Source organism: Xyrauchen texanus, chromosome 3 (assembly GCF_025860055.1).
Source record: "Xyrauchen texanus isolate HMW12.3.18 chromosome 3, RBS_HiC_50CHRs, whole genome shotgun sequence".
In the NCBI taxonomy this organism is placed as follows: Eukaryota; Metazoa; Chordata; class Actinopteri; order Cypriniformes; family Catostomidae; genus Xyrauchen; species Xyrauchen texanus.
This window is the reverse complement of record NC_068278.1, coordinates 32574488-32593903: the sequence shown is the minus strand read 5'-3', so window position 1 is coordinate 32593903 and position 19416 is coordinate 32574488. Positions and strand designations below refer to the sequence as shown.

Below are 19416 nucleotides of genomic sequence, written 5' to 3'. Positions count from 1 at the left end.
GGTGATTTTTGTTGCTATTTAGTGTTTTGGAAGAAAAGAAAATCAAAAGTGCCTTTTACCCCGCAAGGCCTTTGGCTCCGATGTACCCTATTCTTTTAATTGAGCAAAGGGGTCAAACATTTGTAACGTTTAGATCTTCTATTGGTCACGCCTTCACTTGTCATACAGATTCGCAGGTAAGAGTTCACCATACTTGGACTTTCTTCGTATGAGGTTTCATCTGCGGTCTCCACATTCAGATGCGTTTGATTGGAGTGCAAAATGTCCCAAAAAACTGTGAATTTACCACAGTAATAGGGCTGTAAATGTAAGAACACTTTTACCTGTTGTAAAATCACTATAATGCACAGCCCCAAATGGCTTTAAAGGGTTAATTCACCCAGAAATGAAAATTATCCCATAATTTACTCACCCTCAAGCCATCCTAGGTGTATATGACTTTCTTCTTTCAGCCAAACACAATCGGAGTTATATTAAAATATATCTTCTCTTCCAAGCTTTATAATGGGAGTGAATGGGACCTTAGATTTTGAAGCCCAAAAAAGCACATCCATCCATCAAAAAAGTAATCCATATGGCTCCAGGGGGTAAATAAATGCCTTCTGAAGTGAAGCGATGAATTTTTGTAAGAAAAATATCCATATTTATAACTTTATAAACTACAATCACTGCCTTCTGGTAACGACCATTCGCGTGTACACAAGAGAGTCGAGTTCCGGCGTATGACATGAGAAGTGTCACATTACCTCGCATTTCCTGCATGAGCACCACAAAGAACCAGATTCTTTTGTTTGTGCCGCTGCTGCAGCCTCCTCCATCTCCCAGAGTTCCAGATCGGTGTACTCCGGTTCAAACAAATAGAGCTTGACAAAAAACTCAAATCTCCTCTTCTCTTATATTGAAATCCTCCGACATTTTTCTATAAAATCCTTGTTGTTGTCTTCTAGTTCCGGCATCTAGTTCCTAGTGACCGGCATTTTGTTTTGCTCTATCCTCTGCGCTTACACATTCGTCACTTCTCACCGGAGTTTACGCTATGCCTATATTATACACTCGAACTTGACTCTCGTGTACGCACAGACGGTGATTATAGTTTATAAAAAGTTATAAATATGGATATTTATCTTAAAATAAATGCATAGCTTCGCTTCAGAAGGCCTTAATTAACCTCCTGGAGCCATATGGATTACTTTGTTGTGGATGGATTGCTTTTTTGGGCTTCAAAATCTAAGGTACCATTCACTCCCATTATAAAGCTTGGAAGAGACAGGATATGTTTTAATATAAATCCGAATTTGTTTGGCTGAAAGAAGAAAGTCATATACACCTAGGATGGCTTGAGGGTGAGTAAATTATGAGAAAATTTTCATTTTTGGGTGAACTAACCCTTTAATAAAAGAAATGAGCAAATAAAAGGATCCAGCTCCCTGATTCTATGTATGCGGTAGGGGATTGTGTTTTATGTAGTATTGTAAGAATACACAGAGCACTTGCAGTGCATCACAATTTTACAGCTGCACTTCGGTCTGAAGTGCACCCATAGAGTGACCCATAACAGATGTAAAACACATAAAACTAAACATTGTGTGTCTCTCTCTCCATGTCTAAAGATGGTGATGTGTGTTGGCATGTCTGGCTGATTATGTATTTGCTGTCATACTTGCTGCTAAGATCAGTTCCCTGTGCAGACTGTAGGTCATAAGCGGTTCACTTAGACTCCTAAAAAAAAAAAAACACGCACAAATTATATGTCATAGTTAATCTCTCACCCCAAAATAAAAACTGTCATCACTTAATCATTTACTTTTTTTTGGAACACAAAAAGGTGTTACTTGACAGAATGCCCAAGTTAATCTGTACCATACAATGAATGCCAATGGAGACTAGGACTGTCAAACTCCAAAGATGCTTTCAAATATGGCACATTAAAAAGTCAATGACGACTGGTCACAAGACATTTGAGAACCGTTAGATGTCACAGACATCAAATGATAATTTTTTGGTGAATATCAGCATAAATATCTGTCTATTCCTGACACAAAGCATTTATGATAATTTATAAAACTTGAAATTTTGTGCTTTAATTATATGGACTAATTAAAAGGGATATTCTGGGTTAAACTCAATCAACAGCATTTGTGGCATAATGTTGATTACCAAAAAAATATTTTTGACTCATCCCTCCTTTTCTTTAAAAAAAGCACTTACATTAATTATTCTGTTAAAACTCCATTTATTATTATTATTTGAGCTGTAAAGTTCACTCATTTTAGGGTTTGTTGACATGACATTCTAATGGAAAAAAAGTTGTAAAATTGGCTATAATTTTACACAGAAAAGAGACTTTATCACACATGTTAACATGAATATTATTTATGTCTTGTGGCTATATTTTTTAAATAGTGAGTATTTTAATGATTACAGATTGGCCCGATTCAGTGTCTCACTGTAACCCGCATTTTTGCTTTTTTTAAAGAAAAGGGAGGGGCAAGTCAAAATAAATTTTTGTGGTTATCAATAATATGCCACAAAAGCTGTCGATCTAGCTTGACTTGTATTGAACCCGAAATATTTCTGTAAATGGTACTTTTATGGTCTTGTTTTTGTCATTTTTGGAGCTTGGCAGCCTCAGTCCCAATTCTCTTTCATTACATGGAAAAGATTTGAGAAAAAGCCAGTCATATGGGTTTGGAATGACATATGGGTGAGTAAATGATGACTGAATTTTTATGTAAATAAATCTTTTTTTTATAATATTTTTGATTTTCTCCCAATTTGGAATGCCCAATTCCCACTACTTAGTAGGTCCTCGTGGTGGTGCGGTCAAGTCTTAGTTGCCTCCACTTCTGAGACAGTCAATCCGCGCATCTTATCATGTGGCTCTTTGTGTATGACACCTTGGAGACTCACAGCATGTGGAGACTCATGCTACTCTCTGCGATCCAAGCTAAACGTACCACGCACCCCATTGAGAGCGAGAACCACTTAATCGCAACAACGAGGTTACCCCATGTGACTCTACCTCCCTAGCAACCGGGCCAATTTGGTTGCTTAGGAGTGGCTGGAGTCACTCAGCACACTCTGTATTTGAACTCGCGACTCCAGGGGTGGTAGTCAGAGTCAATACTCACTGAGCATCCCAGGCCCCCTCTTTGTAAACAACACTTCTAGAAATCTAATAAAACTATTTGTGTGCGTAAACTCACCGTAGATAGAATTTCAAGGCACTAGTGATGGTCTTAATGTCCAAATCATTACAACTGAAATCTATATCACCTGGACACTTTGGATCTACAGACAGAGTAGAGAGGGAGAGAGAGCAAGAAAGAGTGAGATGAATGGCCTTCCTCAGATGGTTGTTGTTCAATATGAGGGCCTGTGTGTCAGGGTGTCTTTTACAGCCCAAGGTCACTCAAATGTATGTATATCTCTGCTTTGGTTTCCTCAGCTACTTAAAAAAAATTCACAAAGTTCAAAAAGTCAACACAAGACAGCACAAAAACTTTGGACTTATGAGCCATTAAATTTTCCGTCCACATAAAATGTGAAAAAGCTACTTGACATGAGTTAAAAGACACTTGTATATTAGCTTGTAATTGTTGGTCTGTAAATCTGGTTTAATGGTTTACAACAGTTTGTGTTTGGACTTCTTCCATAGCAAATGCACCACTGGTTGTATATAATGAGTGGGTCTGTGCTTACGAAAGAGAAGGACAAGAGAGTATGTATGTATGAATGCATGCTTGTATGTCTTCTCCCATACACAAATTCATGGCAGATTTTATTTTGGCCATTTCCTCACCAAAAAAGGTAATCAGAAGTTTCTGTACTTGAATGTTGCTGCCGACCGTCCTGTAGACCCCTTCCTGAGTCAGCCCTAACAAAAAGAAAGAGAAGAGAAAAAACAAAACCAGAAAGTAAGAGAAATAGAAAGAATGATTTATAGTGTGAGAACATGGGAGAACCTGGCATGCGGGAGAAAGAAAGGGGGAGTGTCCAGCAGTGGAAAAGTACAGCTCTACATGAATGTAACATTCATTCAACCTAAAACGACAGCTTAACAGGTTTTACTAATTGTTAACGTACATAAGTTGTTCCAAACACATACATCAGCACTTCAAACACAACCGTTTGCGCACTCGCCTCCTCTTTGTAAGGATAAGCAACCTCTTAAGTTGACTTTGTGATTTTACTGTCTTGCTGTAACAGTATCTACCATCGTTACCTGCGGTCTACATAAAATAGAAAAATGAAAGACAGTACCAATACATGTCTGTAAGCAATTTATCTATATGTGGAAGTTTTTGTTTCTTTAATTTTTTTAGTATGTCCTTGATAAAATGTGGTATGTTAATATGTTTCTGTATGTGTACGTTTCAGGTTCTTTGGCTACATCAGCAGCGGTTCTGCAGAACAAACACATTCTGGAAATGAACGCTTTCTATTTACAGTTGGCTCAAATCCGCTCCCAGCTCTTGACACGCACACCCAAATGCTAATGGTGCACTGCTGCCCTCTGCTTGTTGCATTTGAGACATTACATAATTGTTACATTGGGCCTTATTCATGAAACACAAATACATCATAAACCCCTTCTTGCGTAAATTGTTGCAATAAACTGAATACAACACTTTACCAAGAATGCTTTTACGAAGGTTTTACGCAGACTTTTTGTCAGCTCGTGTTTCATGAATGTGGCCAATTGTCTTATTCTTTCAGCTTCTTTTCATTAAAGAATGCATGGTCAGCATATGGTGGCCATGAAGTGCATAAACAGCACAGAGGTGATTTTAAATGGCCCACAATGGACTCCACCAGTAACCCAGTAATTTGAGAATAGGTGAGAAACATGTCTTTACAGAAATTAAAATAAGAGTAAGTGATCAAACCTTTCGTTTCCACAAAGTTGATGCATTTTCTGACAAACTTGAAGCCCAGGTCATTCAGCTCCACTGAGGATAAAAGAAAATAATAATAATAATAATATTACACATAATGAACGCTGTTTATCTTCACTGTATGTATTTCTCAGTAGGTTACTGGACACTATTTATTGTTCAATTACACATTGTATTGCACAGGCTTGCAAGAATTTCACATTCTTAATCTATTAAACAGTATTTTCCCAACATGACTCTTCTATATTTAGAGTGTTTCTCCTGTTTTGCAGATTTTTCTCTCTTAATGGAATTACTTTTTATATTTTGTACTAAAGCAGTTCAAAAACTACCAGGAAGAACACCAACAAAAAGTGCCATACATTACCATGGTATTACAGTTCCATGTTTTTGGTTTTGTTTTGAAAATTCGCTAGCAAAAAAGCACCATGGTACTACCATGTTTTGGGCATGGTACTGTACCTTGGTACTACCATGGTATTTTTGGAGGAATCTTGAAGTCCCAAGTAAATACCATGGCAAGTGAATTTTAGTACCATGCTATATATCAAAAGTACCATTGTATTACCATCTGTTTCAATCACCTGATTTAATTTTATATTTTTTGCAAGGGTGGTATCATGGTGATGCAATGGGTTTTGGATATGTACCATGGTAGTAACATGTTTTTTGGATATGTACCATGGTATTACCAAGGAATTTTGGACATGTACCATGGTAGTACCAGGCAAATACCATGGTTTATGGATATGCTAATCATTCAGTACCTGTACCTCATTTAGTACCATGCTATTACCATCTGATACTATCACTGTACCATGTACCAACACTGTACATGACCTAAATGTGAAAAAATGTGTTTTTTAATGATCTGATTGAGAAGATCTAAACTGAAAGTGCTCATAAATAGTTAATAAATAATTACATTCAAATAGAAAATAAACTTCAGTAACTTTTCTGATACAAATACTGTAATAATATTACATACTAGATAAAAGAAAAAAGAATATACTACACCCCATCCATAATAAAGTTATACTTACTCTCTGCCTGCTTTTGAATTGGAGAATGATAAATCTGAAAATTATGAATAAACAGACATGCTCATAAGGTAAGTATAAGAACCATGATCATAAACAAAGGGAGACAATGAGGGGTTTTGAGAGAGGGGTGATAATGTTAAACACACTGGTTCTTTCCCATCCATTGCCTCCATCCACTGCTTCCGGTTAGCCTCAGAAATAGCCTGGAGCAAGACAGGGCTGTATCTATTGAAACAAAACATGTGCACACTGCAATGGATCTATCAATAATTTAAGCGTCGTGTCGCTTCTGTGCATTTTCTCCAATATCAAACAAATGGCTATACTTTACTCAATGAGAGTGCTCAAATGACCTTGAGAATGCATAAATGTCATGGACACAAGCCTGATGCAGAGTCTCACCTTTCATTTGACTCAATGTCAAAACAAAAGCGTTTATCAATGGAGTCAGTTTTACGGCGAATGCAGGACTTCAGGGTGAGTTGAGTTGTGGTCTTATAAAAATAAAGAGAAAGAGAATGTGAGAAAAAGGATCTAACACTTCACAAGGTAATGATTATTTTGCATACATTCTTCTGTAATAATATTGCACCTGTTTGGTCCCTGTTTTTTGCTCCATTGGCACCATGATAAATAACTTGTTGTCCTTGAAATATTTACAATAATACTTCACCCAGGTTACACCCAGAGCCCCTAGAGAGACAGAGACAGAAAGATGGACAAATACAGTATTTATAAACCATCATCACTCTATGATTTGTCCTGTGTTTAGATGTGACCTATACAGAGTAAACACTTGGTAAAAGCCTTTTCTTTAACACAGAGATATTGCTCAGCGGTTGGATTACTAAAAGACCATTCTGGGTCATTTTCAAGTTATGGTAAATGGTCTGCATATATATATAGTGCCTTTTTTAACCTTGGCGTGGTTAACACTTTACACCGTGTCCCATTCACACACACACACACTCACACACCAATGATGGCAGAGCTGCCATTAAAGGCGCTAGCCTGCAAATGGGAGCAACTTGGGGTTCGGTGTCTTGCCCATGGACACTTCGGCATGTGGAGTCATGTGGGCCGGGAATCGAACCGCCATCTCTGCGATTAGTGGATCACCCGCTCTACCACCTGAGCTGGTAACTTTCCATTTATACACACAACGAGATGAGTTCAAGTTATCACAGAAGAGAAAGAGCACTCACATTTCTCGTGTACGTAGAGGTATCCCTCCATGGTCGGTTGTTGGCCATGTCTAATACAGATCTGTGACGATTGTTTCATCCTCTTCATTAGCTCTTCCATCTCCTCTCTGGTACTCTCAAAGTGATTACGGGTCTATGACAACAATAACAGCAGTGGTCAATCAGAAAAGAAACCAAATCTACAATGCTGATTTGATGCTTTATAATCTGCATAAACCCATTACATAGTTACATTAGACATGCTAATTGGTACAGTGTTGTCCATTTTCTGAATTATACAAACTAGGATGTTGGGCCAGAGAAAAAGTTTGCAGGGAAATTTAAAATCTAAACTAATTGCCCAACCAAACCAGAAGAAAAAATCCTTATTTTTGAGCCCTGGACTGTACTAAATGTCCTAAAACACTCTTAGGAAAAAGGATGTGCTTGATGACTACTCACTAATATTCAGAAAGTCTAGAAACAGAGTGGAGGTCAAACCAACCGGCCCACATATTGATCAGCTCTGGCAATTTGATCTTGCAACTTTATAAATAGAAGGACAGAGTGATTATTGATTGGTGAAGCTCTCACATTCTGTAGGCTGAGCTGAAGCTCCTGCTTGTAAGGAAGAAAATCCTGTGTCATCTCCACTGTCAGATTATTCAGAGTTAAGATGCTCTGCAGAAACGCCAAGACCTGTCAATCACACACATGGACACACCCCTGTAAGGATAAATGACTAATAGGAAAATAACATGCTTTAGTCAATGCTTATTTATTGTTAATGGCAGTATGAATATAGTCATGTGTATTTGTGAGTGTTACAGTTTAGTTCTGATCCGTGCACCTGTAGATGCCTCTACATACACACAATCAAACATCTGTTACTACAATAAACATACGGCATATAAATACAGAAGTGTGTGTGTGTGTGTGTGTGTGTGTGTGTGTGTGTGTGTGTGTGTGTGCATGAGAAAAAGGATGTTCACACGCACAGGCTCCACGACATCAAACTTCTTCCTGTCTTGAACCTGCTGGATCTGGTACACATACTCAACAGATGACTCGTAAAATGCCTGACGCTCCTTATCTAATTGTTCATCGGCCTGCAAACACACACATGTACAACACATACATAAACAAGGTTATACACACATTAAGTGGATATAAAAAGTCTACACACCCCTCTTAAAACAGCAGGTGTGATGTAAAAAATTAAACAAAGATAAATCATATCAGAACTTTTGCACCTTTAATGTAAAAATTACAATCTATGCAATGCTACTGAAAACCAAAGTGACACATTCCAGAGGAAAAAAATAACCTAACTGCATAAGTGTGCACATCCCTGAACTAATACTTAGTTGAAGCACCTATTGATTTTATTACAGCACTCAGTCTGTTTGGATAAGAGTCTATTAGCTTGGCACTCTTGACTTGGGAATATTTTCCCACTCTTCTTTCCAGATCTGTCAAATTGCAAGGGTATCTCATGTGTACGGCCCTCTTCAGGTCCCCCCACATATTTTCTATAGGATTCAGGTCTGGTCTATGGCTGGGCCATTCCAAAACATTAACCTTTTTTCACTGAAGCCATTCTTTTGTTGATTTGGATGTGTGCTTTGGATTATTGGCATGCTGAAATGTGAAAGATCTCTTCGTTTTCAGCTATTCTGCAGTTGCCAGAAGGTTCTGTGCCAAAATTGACTGGTACTTGGAGCAATTCACTCCAAGCCCCAGTTCCAGCTGAAGAAAAGCAGCCCCAAAGCATGATGCTGCCACCACCATGCTTCACTGTGGGTAAGGTGTTCTTTTGCTGATGTGCTGTTTTAGTGCCAAACATACCTTTTACATTTTTGGGCAAAAAGTTAAATCTTAGTCTCATCAGACCATAAAACAATTTTCCACATGGTTTTGTAAGACTGGATATAGGTTTTTACAAAGTTTAGCTGGGCTTGGATGTTTTTTCATCATTAAAGGCTTGCGTCTTGACACCCTGCCCCATAGCCCAGACAGATGAAGAATATGGGAGATAGTTGTCACATGTACTTGCCAGAAAGAGCTGCAGCTCCTTTAATAATGCTGTAGGCCTCTTGACAGCCTCCCTGACCTGTTTTCTCTTTGTCTTCTCATCAATTTTGGAGGGACTTCCTGTTCTTGATAATGTCACTGTTGTGCCATACTTTCTCCACTTGTTGATGACGGTCTTCACTGTGTTCCATGGTATACCTATAGCCCTCACCTGAGCGATATCTTTCAACAATGAGATCCTGCTGATGCTTTGTAAGCTCTTTGTGGCCCATGACTCTTATAGTAGCATGCAATCAAAAAGATGCCAGAAAAATCCTACAAGAACATTTACAAGAGATTTATTTGGAGTTAATCAGAGTTACTTCAGGTGAAGACAGGTGTGTACTATCTCTCATGAGCTTGATGATTGGTTGATTCTGAACACAGCCAAATACCCAATTATAAAAGGGTGCGCACACTTATACAGTTAAGTTATTATAAGTTTTTTTTTTTTTTTTTTTCCTCACTAAAGTGTGTCACTTTGGATTTCAGTGGCATTGCATAGGTTGTAATTTTTACATTAAAAGTGCAAAAAGCCTGATATTATATATCTTTGTTTAATTTTTAAGTAAAAAAAACACAAAAACCTGCTTTTTTAACAGGGGTGAGTAGACTTTTTATATCCACTGTATGCACATGGTAGACATGTGTCAAACAGTTTAGAATTTGCTAAATCGTTTATACCACAGTAAATCAGAGTGGCTATCAGTGGGCAGTAGGGCCACATGATTATGCCGAACATTATAAATGACAATTATTTAGCTTGATATTGTAATTGCAACTATTTATTTTGATTAAAATACTTGTGGGGCAATTACATGCCATATTCTTTATGTAGGCTATGCATCCAAAACAAGCTGAGAAGTTTTGTCTGAATTGCTTTATTGGATTAAAAAACAAGTGTTTTTGTTTACATTTTAAATAAATTTTACACAGAAAGTATGCAACACAACAATGCTAGAATACTAGGTTGTTGTTTCTGATATGCTAATTTAATAATTTTAACAGATTGTCTGATTGTCTATTGCATTCATGCACACAACGGACCAAAAACTGTTTTAAGTAGAAAATCTTGACACTACTGTTATGGATCTAAATTGAATTACGTAATTGACACTTTTCACGATTAGTTAATTGCAGCAGCTTTTATTGTAATGTTAATCATTTTTTCTATTAATTGTGCAGCCTTAATTGTCAGGACTAATTTATGTTATTAACAAGGTTCGTACAGCTTTTTAAGAGTGAAATTCAAGCAATTTTCAAGCATTTTCAAGCATTTCCCTAATCTTCTTTTTCAAGCACCTCAAAGCTTTAATTATGATCCAATTCTAAAAGTTAATTGACAAAAATGCAATGATCAAAAAACATTGCCCAATCTATAAAAATGAAAGTTACAGAAAGCTAAGACTGGAATCCTTAATATGATTACAACCGAAGACTTGCATTAACATACAGTCAGCAACGGTTATCTATGTGAATTACTATGGGTGAAAACAAATTGGTTACTGTAGTTATTTAGTCATTTCCATATGGAAAATTAAAAGAAATCTCAAACAGATTTGGACATTTTTCAAGATTTGGGTGTAAGATGTGACTGCAATTATCTGACTGATATGAAGAATATTGTGTTATTATTAATATTATGAGTCATTTCAGCTGTTCTGAGAGCTAAAATATGTAAGGGATAATTGTACAGCCAGAATGGGAAATTTTGCATTCAACAAGGCCTTTGAACATGTAACACTGCTTATCAGCAAAACAGGGTTACTGCAAGTTTAAAATAATCATGTCATGTTTTCCACTTAATTAGTTCATGGAAGATTAATATAAATTTGTGTTAATCCTATTAAAATTGGTAAATGTACCAATATATCAATTACGGCTGTTTATTTAACACATTAATTCTGTGCGTTTAATTGTATAAAAAATAATGCATTAAAAAAATGAACGCGATTAATCGCAAGACCGTAATAAGGAAGATTCCTGAGAAATGCAAGCTTGTAGTACCACTTGTTTACTCCAGGGGGCAGTAAGTGAAACTTCAGCTGTGTGGGCAATACACAGTTTATACAGTGAAGAAAACAACCCTTCAGCTGAAACATAACACAAACATGCGTTACGTTCTTGCGTTCAAACACATGATGGAGCCCAAATTTGAACTAAGGGATCTCAAGAGGGTTTGAAGTATTAAACTATATTTAACTTGACACAGTGACCTAAAAATGTATTTTTATGAAACAACGCACCCGAGACGCTACACAAGCATGTCTGATGCAGGTGTAAATTGATACTTGGGTCCTTAAAAAAGCCCTCATAATAAATCTAACACTGATTGACAAATTGAAATGGATGGCTGTGGACTGTATGCCAATGACTGACTTATGATCAATAATATGGTAGTAAACAATACATTGTATTCTAAAGCCACTTTTTGTATTGTCTTATTAATGATGAACTCTTCTGCCATTCTACAAGAATGTAAAGCCTTTTAATTATATTAAAAAAAAATGTTTAATATATATATATTTAAATATAACTATATATAATTATTTTAACGTTATATATTGAATTATTGTTATATGAGGGGCTTTCTCAGCTAATATATGTATATGCGATTAAATGTGATTAATCGTGATTAATTAATCGGGACACCATGAAATTAATTTGATTAAAGTTTTGAATCAATTGATACCCCTATTATCAATACATAGCTGATAAATAAACAACAATATTTACCTACAAATTATACTAAATGATTTAATGTAAAACGTCATGCAGGGACGTCCGTGATAAATCTTAAGAGATTTCATTAGCGAACTGTATTATATTACTGTAACATAATATTGAATTATTTTTATTGAATATGTTAATTTTATTGTAGTACAACAGTAATATTACTGTCGTAATTGCATTACAGTCACACAGCATTGGTCCTATTAAACCCTCAAGGCTTTTTTTAAGGTAAACTGAAGATGTATTTCTTGCATAATTTTAATAAGCATGCTTATTTACAATGTGGTAAAATGCCACCTCCTCCTCTTCTGTGCCCCAGTGTCACGTTATTACGAGAATGTTTTTAATTACGTAAATTTCGTAATTTCAAAACACTCCCATGATGGATGGATTTTGTGTGGACTGTTCACTGTTTGCGAGCCGCTGAGACAGTTGACAACAGTGGCCGTGCTTAGACCATGCTAATCCAGACTTCAAGTTCATTTATTTAATGAAATTGCAGCCTTTTAGGGGGGTTTAATAAATCACACTGGGCCATATCGCGATTTCGATTTTACTTTGAATAATTTGAATAACTTTTTGAACATCTGGGCCGTTGGGCACTCAGAGCTCCTTGGTCCAATTTCTCCCATTAATTGTAACCCCTTCACATCCAGCCTCTTTTTGTGCATGAGCTTGAAAATGACATACCCAAAGTAAAACTCTTCCCGTTCTTGAACCTTTTGGTCTACAAACACAAACTTGGCCTCGTTTGAAAGTAGATACTTAGACATTTGTTACTCAAGAGTAAAAATGTATCATTGTAGTATAAAAAAAATTAGAGCTATTCAAATATTTTGAATATGTAATATTGAAATATTATTTATAAAATATGCAAGACTATGCGCAGAGCCCCAAAAACACATCTGATACAAAGCCACATGTCTGATGAAGGTCTGACACAATTTTGAAGTCGATATGACCAAAACTCTTTGTTCCATAATGATTTATTTAAGTGTACTTTCAAAAAAAGACCACTTGGAGGTGCCAATAGACCACTTGTAGTAACTCAGTGGTTGTCAAAGAGTGGGGCACGTCCCGTGAGGTTGGTTGGGGGCGGGTGGGGTGTGTGTGGAAGACTGACCCATCCTCAAATCTCATTCACATTCACACATTCAATATAAATAGCAAAAAATATACATAAGAACCAATGTGCACAATTTATTATCCTCTGCCTTTAAACTTTAGCCTGGCATCACAGTGCATCCTGTGTGCACATCTCTTGACAGCCCAATGTGTTGATGTCAGGTGCGTGACCCAAAAAAATGTAAAACCGCTGCCGTAAACCAATGATCAAAGTAGTTCAAAACACACACTTTGTTTATATTTCAATGTAAGAAATACCACACAAAGCCCCCTGGATGTGCATTTGTACAGGGGGTTTGATGAAAAAATGCATTTGGGAGGAGCAGTTTCTGCATGCCCTCGGTGATGGTGACTAAAGCCGGGAAGGGTGGCTCATCTCAGCTTGAAAGACATCCAAGAGCCCCATGGATGTTCAGTTGAATAGGGGGTTTGATGATAAAATGAGTGATGGTGACTGAAGATGAGGAGAGTGGATTAGATTGTGGGTCCAAAAGCTGAGTTCTTTGTCAACAGTATGGCAGTAACACACTATAACTGCACACCGTGCGTAAAAGTGCAAGCACAAAACACAGTCCATGATTTTCCATGGAATCAGCATCAGGGATATATACAACCCTAATATTGTTGTTTTCATTTTTTATTTAGCTACACGACCCATCAGTCAAAAATGATCTAGCTATTCATTGGCTGGATTTATCCAGAGACAATCATGGTTGAAGCTAATCTTTCCATTAGGGCTGGCACAACGTGTCATCGACGGCGTCAACGCAAAAAATACGTTGACGCAAAATATGCGCGTTGATTCGTCGGACCCAAAACAAAGATGGCGGCGCCGGCGAGTAGTAGCTACACGAGTGGCTCCTCAGACTATCAGAAGTGCAAGGCGGCATGCACTCGTTCCTCTAAAGTATGGGAATTCTTTAATTTAAAAGGAAACAATTCCGTGATATGTCGTCTTTGCAAAATGGAGATGGCCTTCCATTCTAGCACCACGGCAATACACCAGCATCTGAAGAGGCGCCACCCGGGAGCAGCTGCAGATGACAGAGCACCGTAAGTTTTTTTTTTCAACTCCCCACTTTGCACTCGATGTTGGAGTAGGCTATAATACGTTGTCGACACCTAAAGTTTTCGCTTATAGCTATTAATAATGCGCTTATAGCTATGAATGTCGTGAAAAATACTAGGAGTGGTGGTGGCATAGTGGCTAAAGCACAGGGCTGTTAATCACAAGGTCGTTGGTTCGAACCCCACGGCCACCCCACCGCCACCACCATTGTGCCCTTGAGCAAGGCACTTAACTCCAGGTTGTTCCGGGGGGATTGTCCCTGTAAGTCGCTTTGGATAAAAGCATCTGCCAAATGCATAAATGTAAATGTAAAATACATAGAGGACACTGACAACGCGCTGACAGACAGGACCAAGCAGGTAACATTTAATAAAGTCTCAACTTTCAAATTTGGTCATTCAAAGAAAATTAAACATAAATATGTGTCGTGACAGATTGCCTCAGTTAAAGCTGCTCGTGAACCGATCATCTTTTCCTTGGTTAATTTATAGCATCAAATAGGCTAAACATGAATGTAGCCTACATCAGAAGGACTGTTGTTTTAACCGCGGAAAGATGTCAGTACAGTAGCCTACAATCCATTATTCAAATTCAAATCCACCGACGTTAATCTTCTCTCTCCTGACTACTTTGTCGGACAAAAATGGCGTATTATGATTGATTGATCAGATCGCCAGTCAATCAAACTCCCAGCAAATGTTTTTTTTTTTTTTAACATTTTATACACCCCCACCCCCGATGAAACCGGTATTACCGGTGTTGTCACAAGTCGATTAATCGAATCGAAATCGAATCGGACTGGAAAAAAATGAATCGTTAGATTAATCGATGCATCGGAAAAATAAATCGCTAGATTAATCATTTAAAAAATAATCATTTATCCCAGCCCTACTTTCCATCACTTGTGTCAACTGTCCTGTTTGGCCATTTTTAATGACCCAATCACAACTGCAGAGAACATTTTGAGGGAAAGCTCATTTTTTTCGTAAGACCCTCCCAAATATAATGTTTGGGTGTTTTGCTACTGAAACACTACACTGAGTGCAAGATTTTGCAGAGAATGGACATGAATGATAACGTGTTGAATATGTAAAACCTGAACAAAGACAGATTGATCGATATTTCTTCATATTTTTACATATTTGGACTAAAAACTAATGGATTTTATTTATTGGACTCTTGCAATGAAAAGCATACTGACGTTTGGAGGATTGTGCTCATCTGTGTTTGGCTGGAAGAAGATAAAGGTCAGAACTTCCTGTTTCCTTTTCACTCAACACATTTAATAACATCTTTTAAAATCTCTTTAAAATATAAAAGATCCAGATCTTTCAAATTATATATTGGATGTCAATATTAGTTTACAATTTCAGTTTAAACATGCATTAAAAATAAATAAAATGTAAATAAATCCGCAAGTCATTTTTGAACTGCCCGTCGTTAAGAGGTTAATAGAAGTGGCAAGTCTCTGCTAAATAATCTCTAACATATTTATCACATACGTTGACTTTCTGCCCTACTTTTAAGTATTCATGCGATACAACATATTGATGGTAAATTATTCCAAAATAAACGTTTTAATTAAATATTTGTCTTGTTTATATCTTCAAAATGGCTGATAAGTGCTAAGCCATTCCTACTGATGCGGCGCTCTGCGTAGGGCATCAATTTGGCCAGCACCGGCCCTGCTTCTCCGCAGAGAGATATTCTATGTCTCTTACAGCCAGCGATCATTGAAATGGCACTCCAGCATGTTAATGGAAGCAGGAGATGCAGGTATAATTTATTTGGCAGCAATTTACCACAGTGGAGGCATGCGGTACTTCAGTGTGCGTGTGACATCAAAGTAAGATGCGGAGTAGCGCACGTGCGCTCCCGCGCTCACGAAACACCACAAAAATAACTGTATAATATCTATTTAAAATTTGAAATGATTTTAAATCTTTTATAACATTCAACAGCCTAAGGAAAATTCAAGCATTTTCAAGGAATATATTCAAAATTCAAGCATATTTCAAACCTTGAAAACCTATTGACACATTTTGTCTAACTCTATGAGAGTAGAGAATATCAATAAATGCTAATCCCAATGTGTCATTTTCATTATCTATGTGAATGTTGAAGTCACCAACAACTAAAGCTCTATCTACATATATATTTGATACCAATCTGCCCTTTGAAAATCAGCATTCTTCCAGCTGAGAAATATTGCTAAATTACAACATATGCTCTTTGTTGCTGATGTCGAAAACTTAATTTATGCGTTCATGACTTCAAGACTGGATTATTGTAATGCATTACTGGGAGGATGTCCAGCAAGTTCAATAAATAAACTTAAATTGGTACAAAATGCAGCAGCCAGAGTGATGACCAAAACCAATAAATATTATCATATTAGCTACATTTTATCATTGTTACATTGGCTACCTGTTAAATTTTGTATTAATTAATAAATTCTGTTAACTACATACAAAGCTTTGAATGGTCTAGCTCCACAGTACTTAAGAGACCTTCTGACATGCTATATTCCGTCACATTCATTACGATCACAAAATTCTGGCTTGTTAATAATTCCAAGAATATCAAAATTCACAAAAGGAGGTAGATCCTTTTTATACTTGGCTCCTAAACTATGGAATAGTCTCCCTAACACTGTTCGGGATGCAGACACACTCTCTCAGTTTAAGTCTAGACTTAAGACTTATCTATTTAGCCAAGCATACACCTAATTCATCCTTCAACTCACGATTAGTCTGCTTTAGTTAGGTCTGCAGGAACCAGAAACATCCATCATGATCTACAACTTTTGCCATTACAATTGTAATGGCATCTACACTAATATTATTAAAAATGTTTCCATCGGGATTCATATCCTGAGGTTACCAGAGCCTACCAGATCCAGCTCCATTCCTGATTGGTGTTAGACTCCACTGGTGTCTCTGAGAGATGACGACAAACTACAGCCGGTGCTAGCCAGACATCTCATCAGTTTTTTGACTTCAGAGGTTGAACTGATGCCAACTGTAAGACTGTAATCGGATACTACATATGCCACTGCCTGAACCTTGAACTTGAACCTCACTGAAATGACCTACAGATTGAATTGCGATGCACCTCATCATTTATCTCTGCCTGCATTACCTTTGTCTATTGATGAACTACACTCTTGAAATGGAATACACAGACTACCATTTATTTGCCAACAAAAGCCTTCATCAGCAAACTAACAAAGGACAATGCATCTATGTGAACTTCTGCAGATAATCCAGGATGGACTTCAAAGGTGTTAGTCATTAATCTAAAAGTTAATAAAAAATCTGTTCTTTTTATTTTTTAAATACTGGACCTCAAGGCTTACTTAATTTACAAATTTAAAACCATGACTTGCACTGCACACAAATTACTAATATTGGCATTAAATTCATGTTGTTTAACCAGAGGGGAACTGCCTGGTTTCTAGGTTATTTTTCTCCATTAACCAAGATCTTAGGGAGTTTTGTGTTCCTTGCCAACTTGCTCACTGGGGTTCTAAACACAATTATTATTTAATTTCTATACATATTTTATAACCATATTTAATCAAACTACAAAACGATCACTGTAAGGCATTATAGATATTACAGTTACATTTTTTTGTTTGTATATTTTTAATGCATGATATCCTGTAAAGCTGCTTTGAAATTATGTGTGTTGTGAAAAACACTATAAAAATAAAACTTGAGTTGACTTGACTATGGTCCTAATAAGGTGTCACATGTGGTCTTCCACTGTTGTAACCTATCCGCCTCAAGGTTCAATGTGTTGTGAATTCTGAGATGCTATTCTGCTTACTACAATTGTACAGAGTGGTTATCTGAGTTACTGTAGCCTTTCTATCAGCTACAACCAGTCTGGCCATTCTCTGTTAGCCTCTCTAATCAACAAGGCATTTCCGTCTGCAGAACTGCCGCTCACTAGTTTTTGTCACCATTCTGAGTAAACTCTAGGTGTGAAAATTAGCTCCTGACCCACAACTGGCTGGAAGAAGATAAAGCACGAATGGCTGATTAGATAATTGCATGAATAAGTAGGTGTACAGGTGTTCCTAATCAAATGTTAAGTGAGTGTACACCGTTAACATACTCAACATAGAACTGTTTTACCACGACATACGATTCTGTTCATACCTCCCACCCCTGTGCCCATGTTATTTTCTCTCTACCTCCTGTAGCTGTGTGTCCTTTTTCTTAGAAGACAGGTTTACATGTTTGTCCATCTGAGAGTAATACTTCTCACTTTCCTTCTCAAACTTTTTGCGTCTCTCCTGAAAAACACACATACAAACAGACATATTCAGTGAGCATAACTGTAAAACCCGGGGTGCACTAGTGAACTTTCTGTTGGCTAAACCAAAACTTAATAAAAACAAAACAGAAAAACTTGTAACTGGTTCCTTATACCTAATAATCTCTTTGAGTGGCCACACTGAAACATAGCTGAAATGAAAGTAAGATTTCAGTAATGTGAACTGAAGCATGTTGGCTTGGCCTGATCCAGCTGAGAGTCTTTGGAATTTTGAAACTTTCCATGTGTTGCTTTTTTTTCTCCACTAAATGATCTTTCTTTTCTTCTTAACTGCAATAGATTTGTAATTCTTTCTCCCTTTCTCTTAAACTAATAGTTTTTCCATGGAAGCACTGGTAGCTAACAAATGTAACATTCTAGTGTGAATCTATGTGTGACAAAGAAAACAAAGAAAACATCATGGTTACTAATGTAACCTCTGTTACCTGATGGAGGGAACGAGACGTTGTGTTAATGTAGTGACACTAGGGGTCACTCCTGGGAGCCCCAGACATCTCTGATCTTTGAGAAAAGGCCAATGAAAATTGTTGCGTGGAATTTGCATGCCACTCTCCCGGACATATGGGTAATTAAGGAGTTGGAATGCAACCACTCATTCAGGTTTCGCACTGAGGAGCCGAGACAAGGTCCCGGCCATTTCAGCGGGTAGTTCAGTGTTGTGGCAGGAGGGACACAATGTTTTGTTCCCTCAATTAGGGTATGGAGGTTACGTTAGTAACCATGACGTTCCCCTTCTGTCACTCACTCAACGTTGTGTCGATGTAGTGACACTAGGGTTCCCTATGGAAAATGCTGCAACTACTGAACTGTGTTAAGTGAACTGGTGGTGCGAGACGGGCAGAGCTCTGTTTGCCACGCACCAGGCCGTCACGTAACTACCCCTAATGCACTCGTAGGCGTCAAATGGTCCCCTGCACCTCAGGGACAAGTCGATTCCTCAAATAATA

General features: G+C 37.4%; 1 protein-coding gene across 4 annotated transcripts in view; it reads right to left on the bottom strand.

Annotated features, from left to right (window-relative positions):
* Positions 1 to 19416, bottom strand: part of ophn1 (oligophrenin 1) — a 72989-nt gene that overhangs the window by 37763 nt on the left and 15810 nt on the right. For all 4 annotated transcript variants that reach the window (XM_052105401.1, XM_052105410.1, XM_052105409.1 and 1 more), the window contains exons 5-16: positions 18327 to 18428; positions 8124 to 8234; positions 7720 to 7824; positions 7147 to 7279; positions 6534 to 6634; positions 6344 to 6435; positions 6088 to 6166; positions 5942 to 5975; positions 4890 to 4952; positions 3803 to 3877; positions 3207 to 3291; positions 1661 to 1719 (exon numbers count right to left, since the gene is read on the bottom strand). In XM_052105401.1, coding sequence (XP_051961361.1) covers positions 1661 to 1719; positions 3207 to 3291; positions 3803 to 3877; positions 4890 to 4952; positions 5942 to 5975; positions 6088 to 6166; positions 6344 to 6435; positions 6534 to 6634; positions 7147 to 7279; positions 7720 to 7824; positions 8124 to 8234; positions 18327 to 18428 — 1039 coding nt within the window. The remainder of the gene's footprint in view (positions 1 to 1660; positions 1720 to 3206; positions 3292 to 3802; positions 3878 to 4889; positions 4953 to 5941; positions 5976 to 6087; positions 6167 to 6343; positions 6436 to 6533; positions 6635 to 7146; positions 7280 to 7719; positions 7825 to 8123; positions 8235 to 18326; positions 18429 to 19416) is intronic.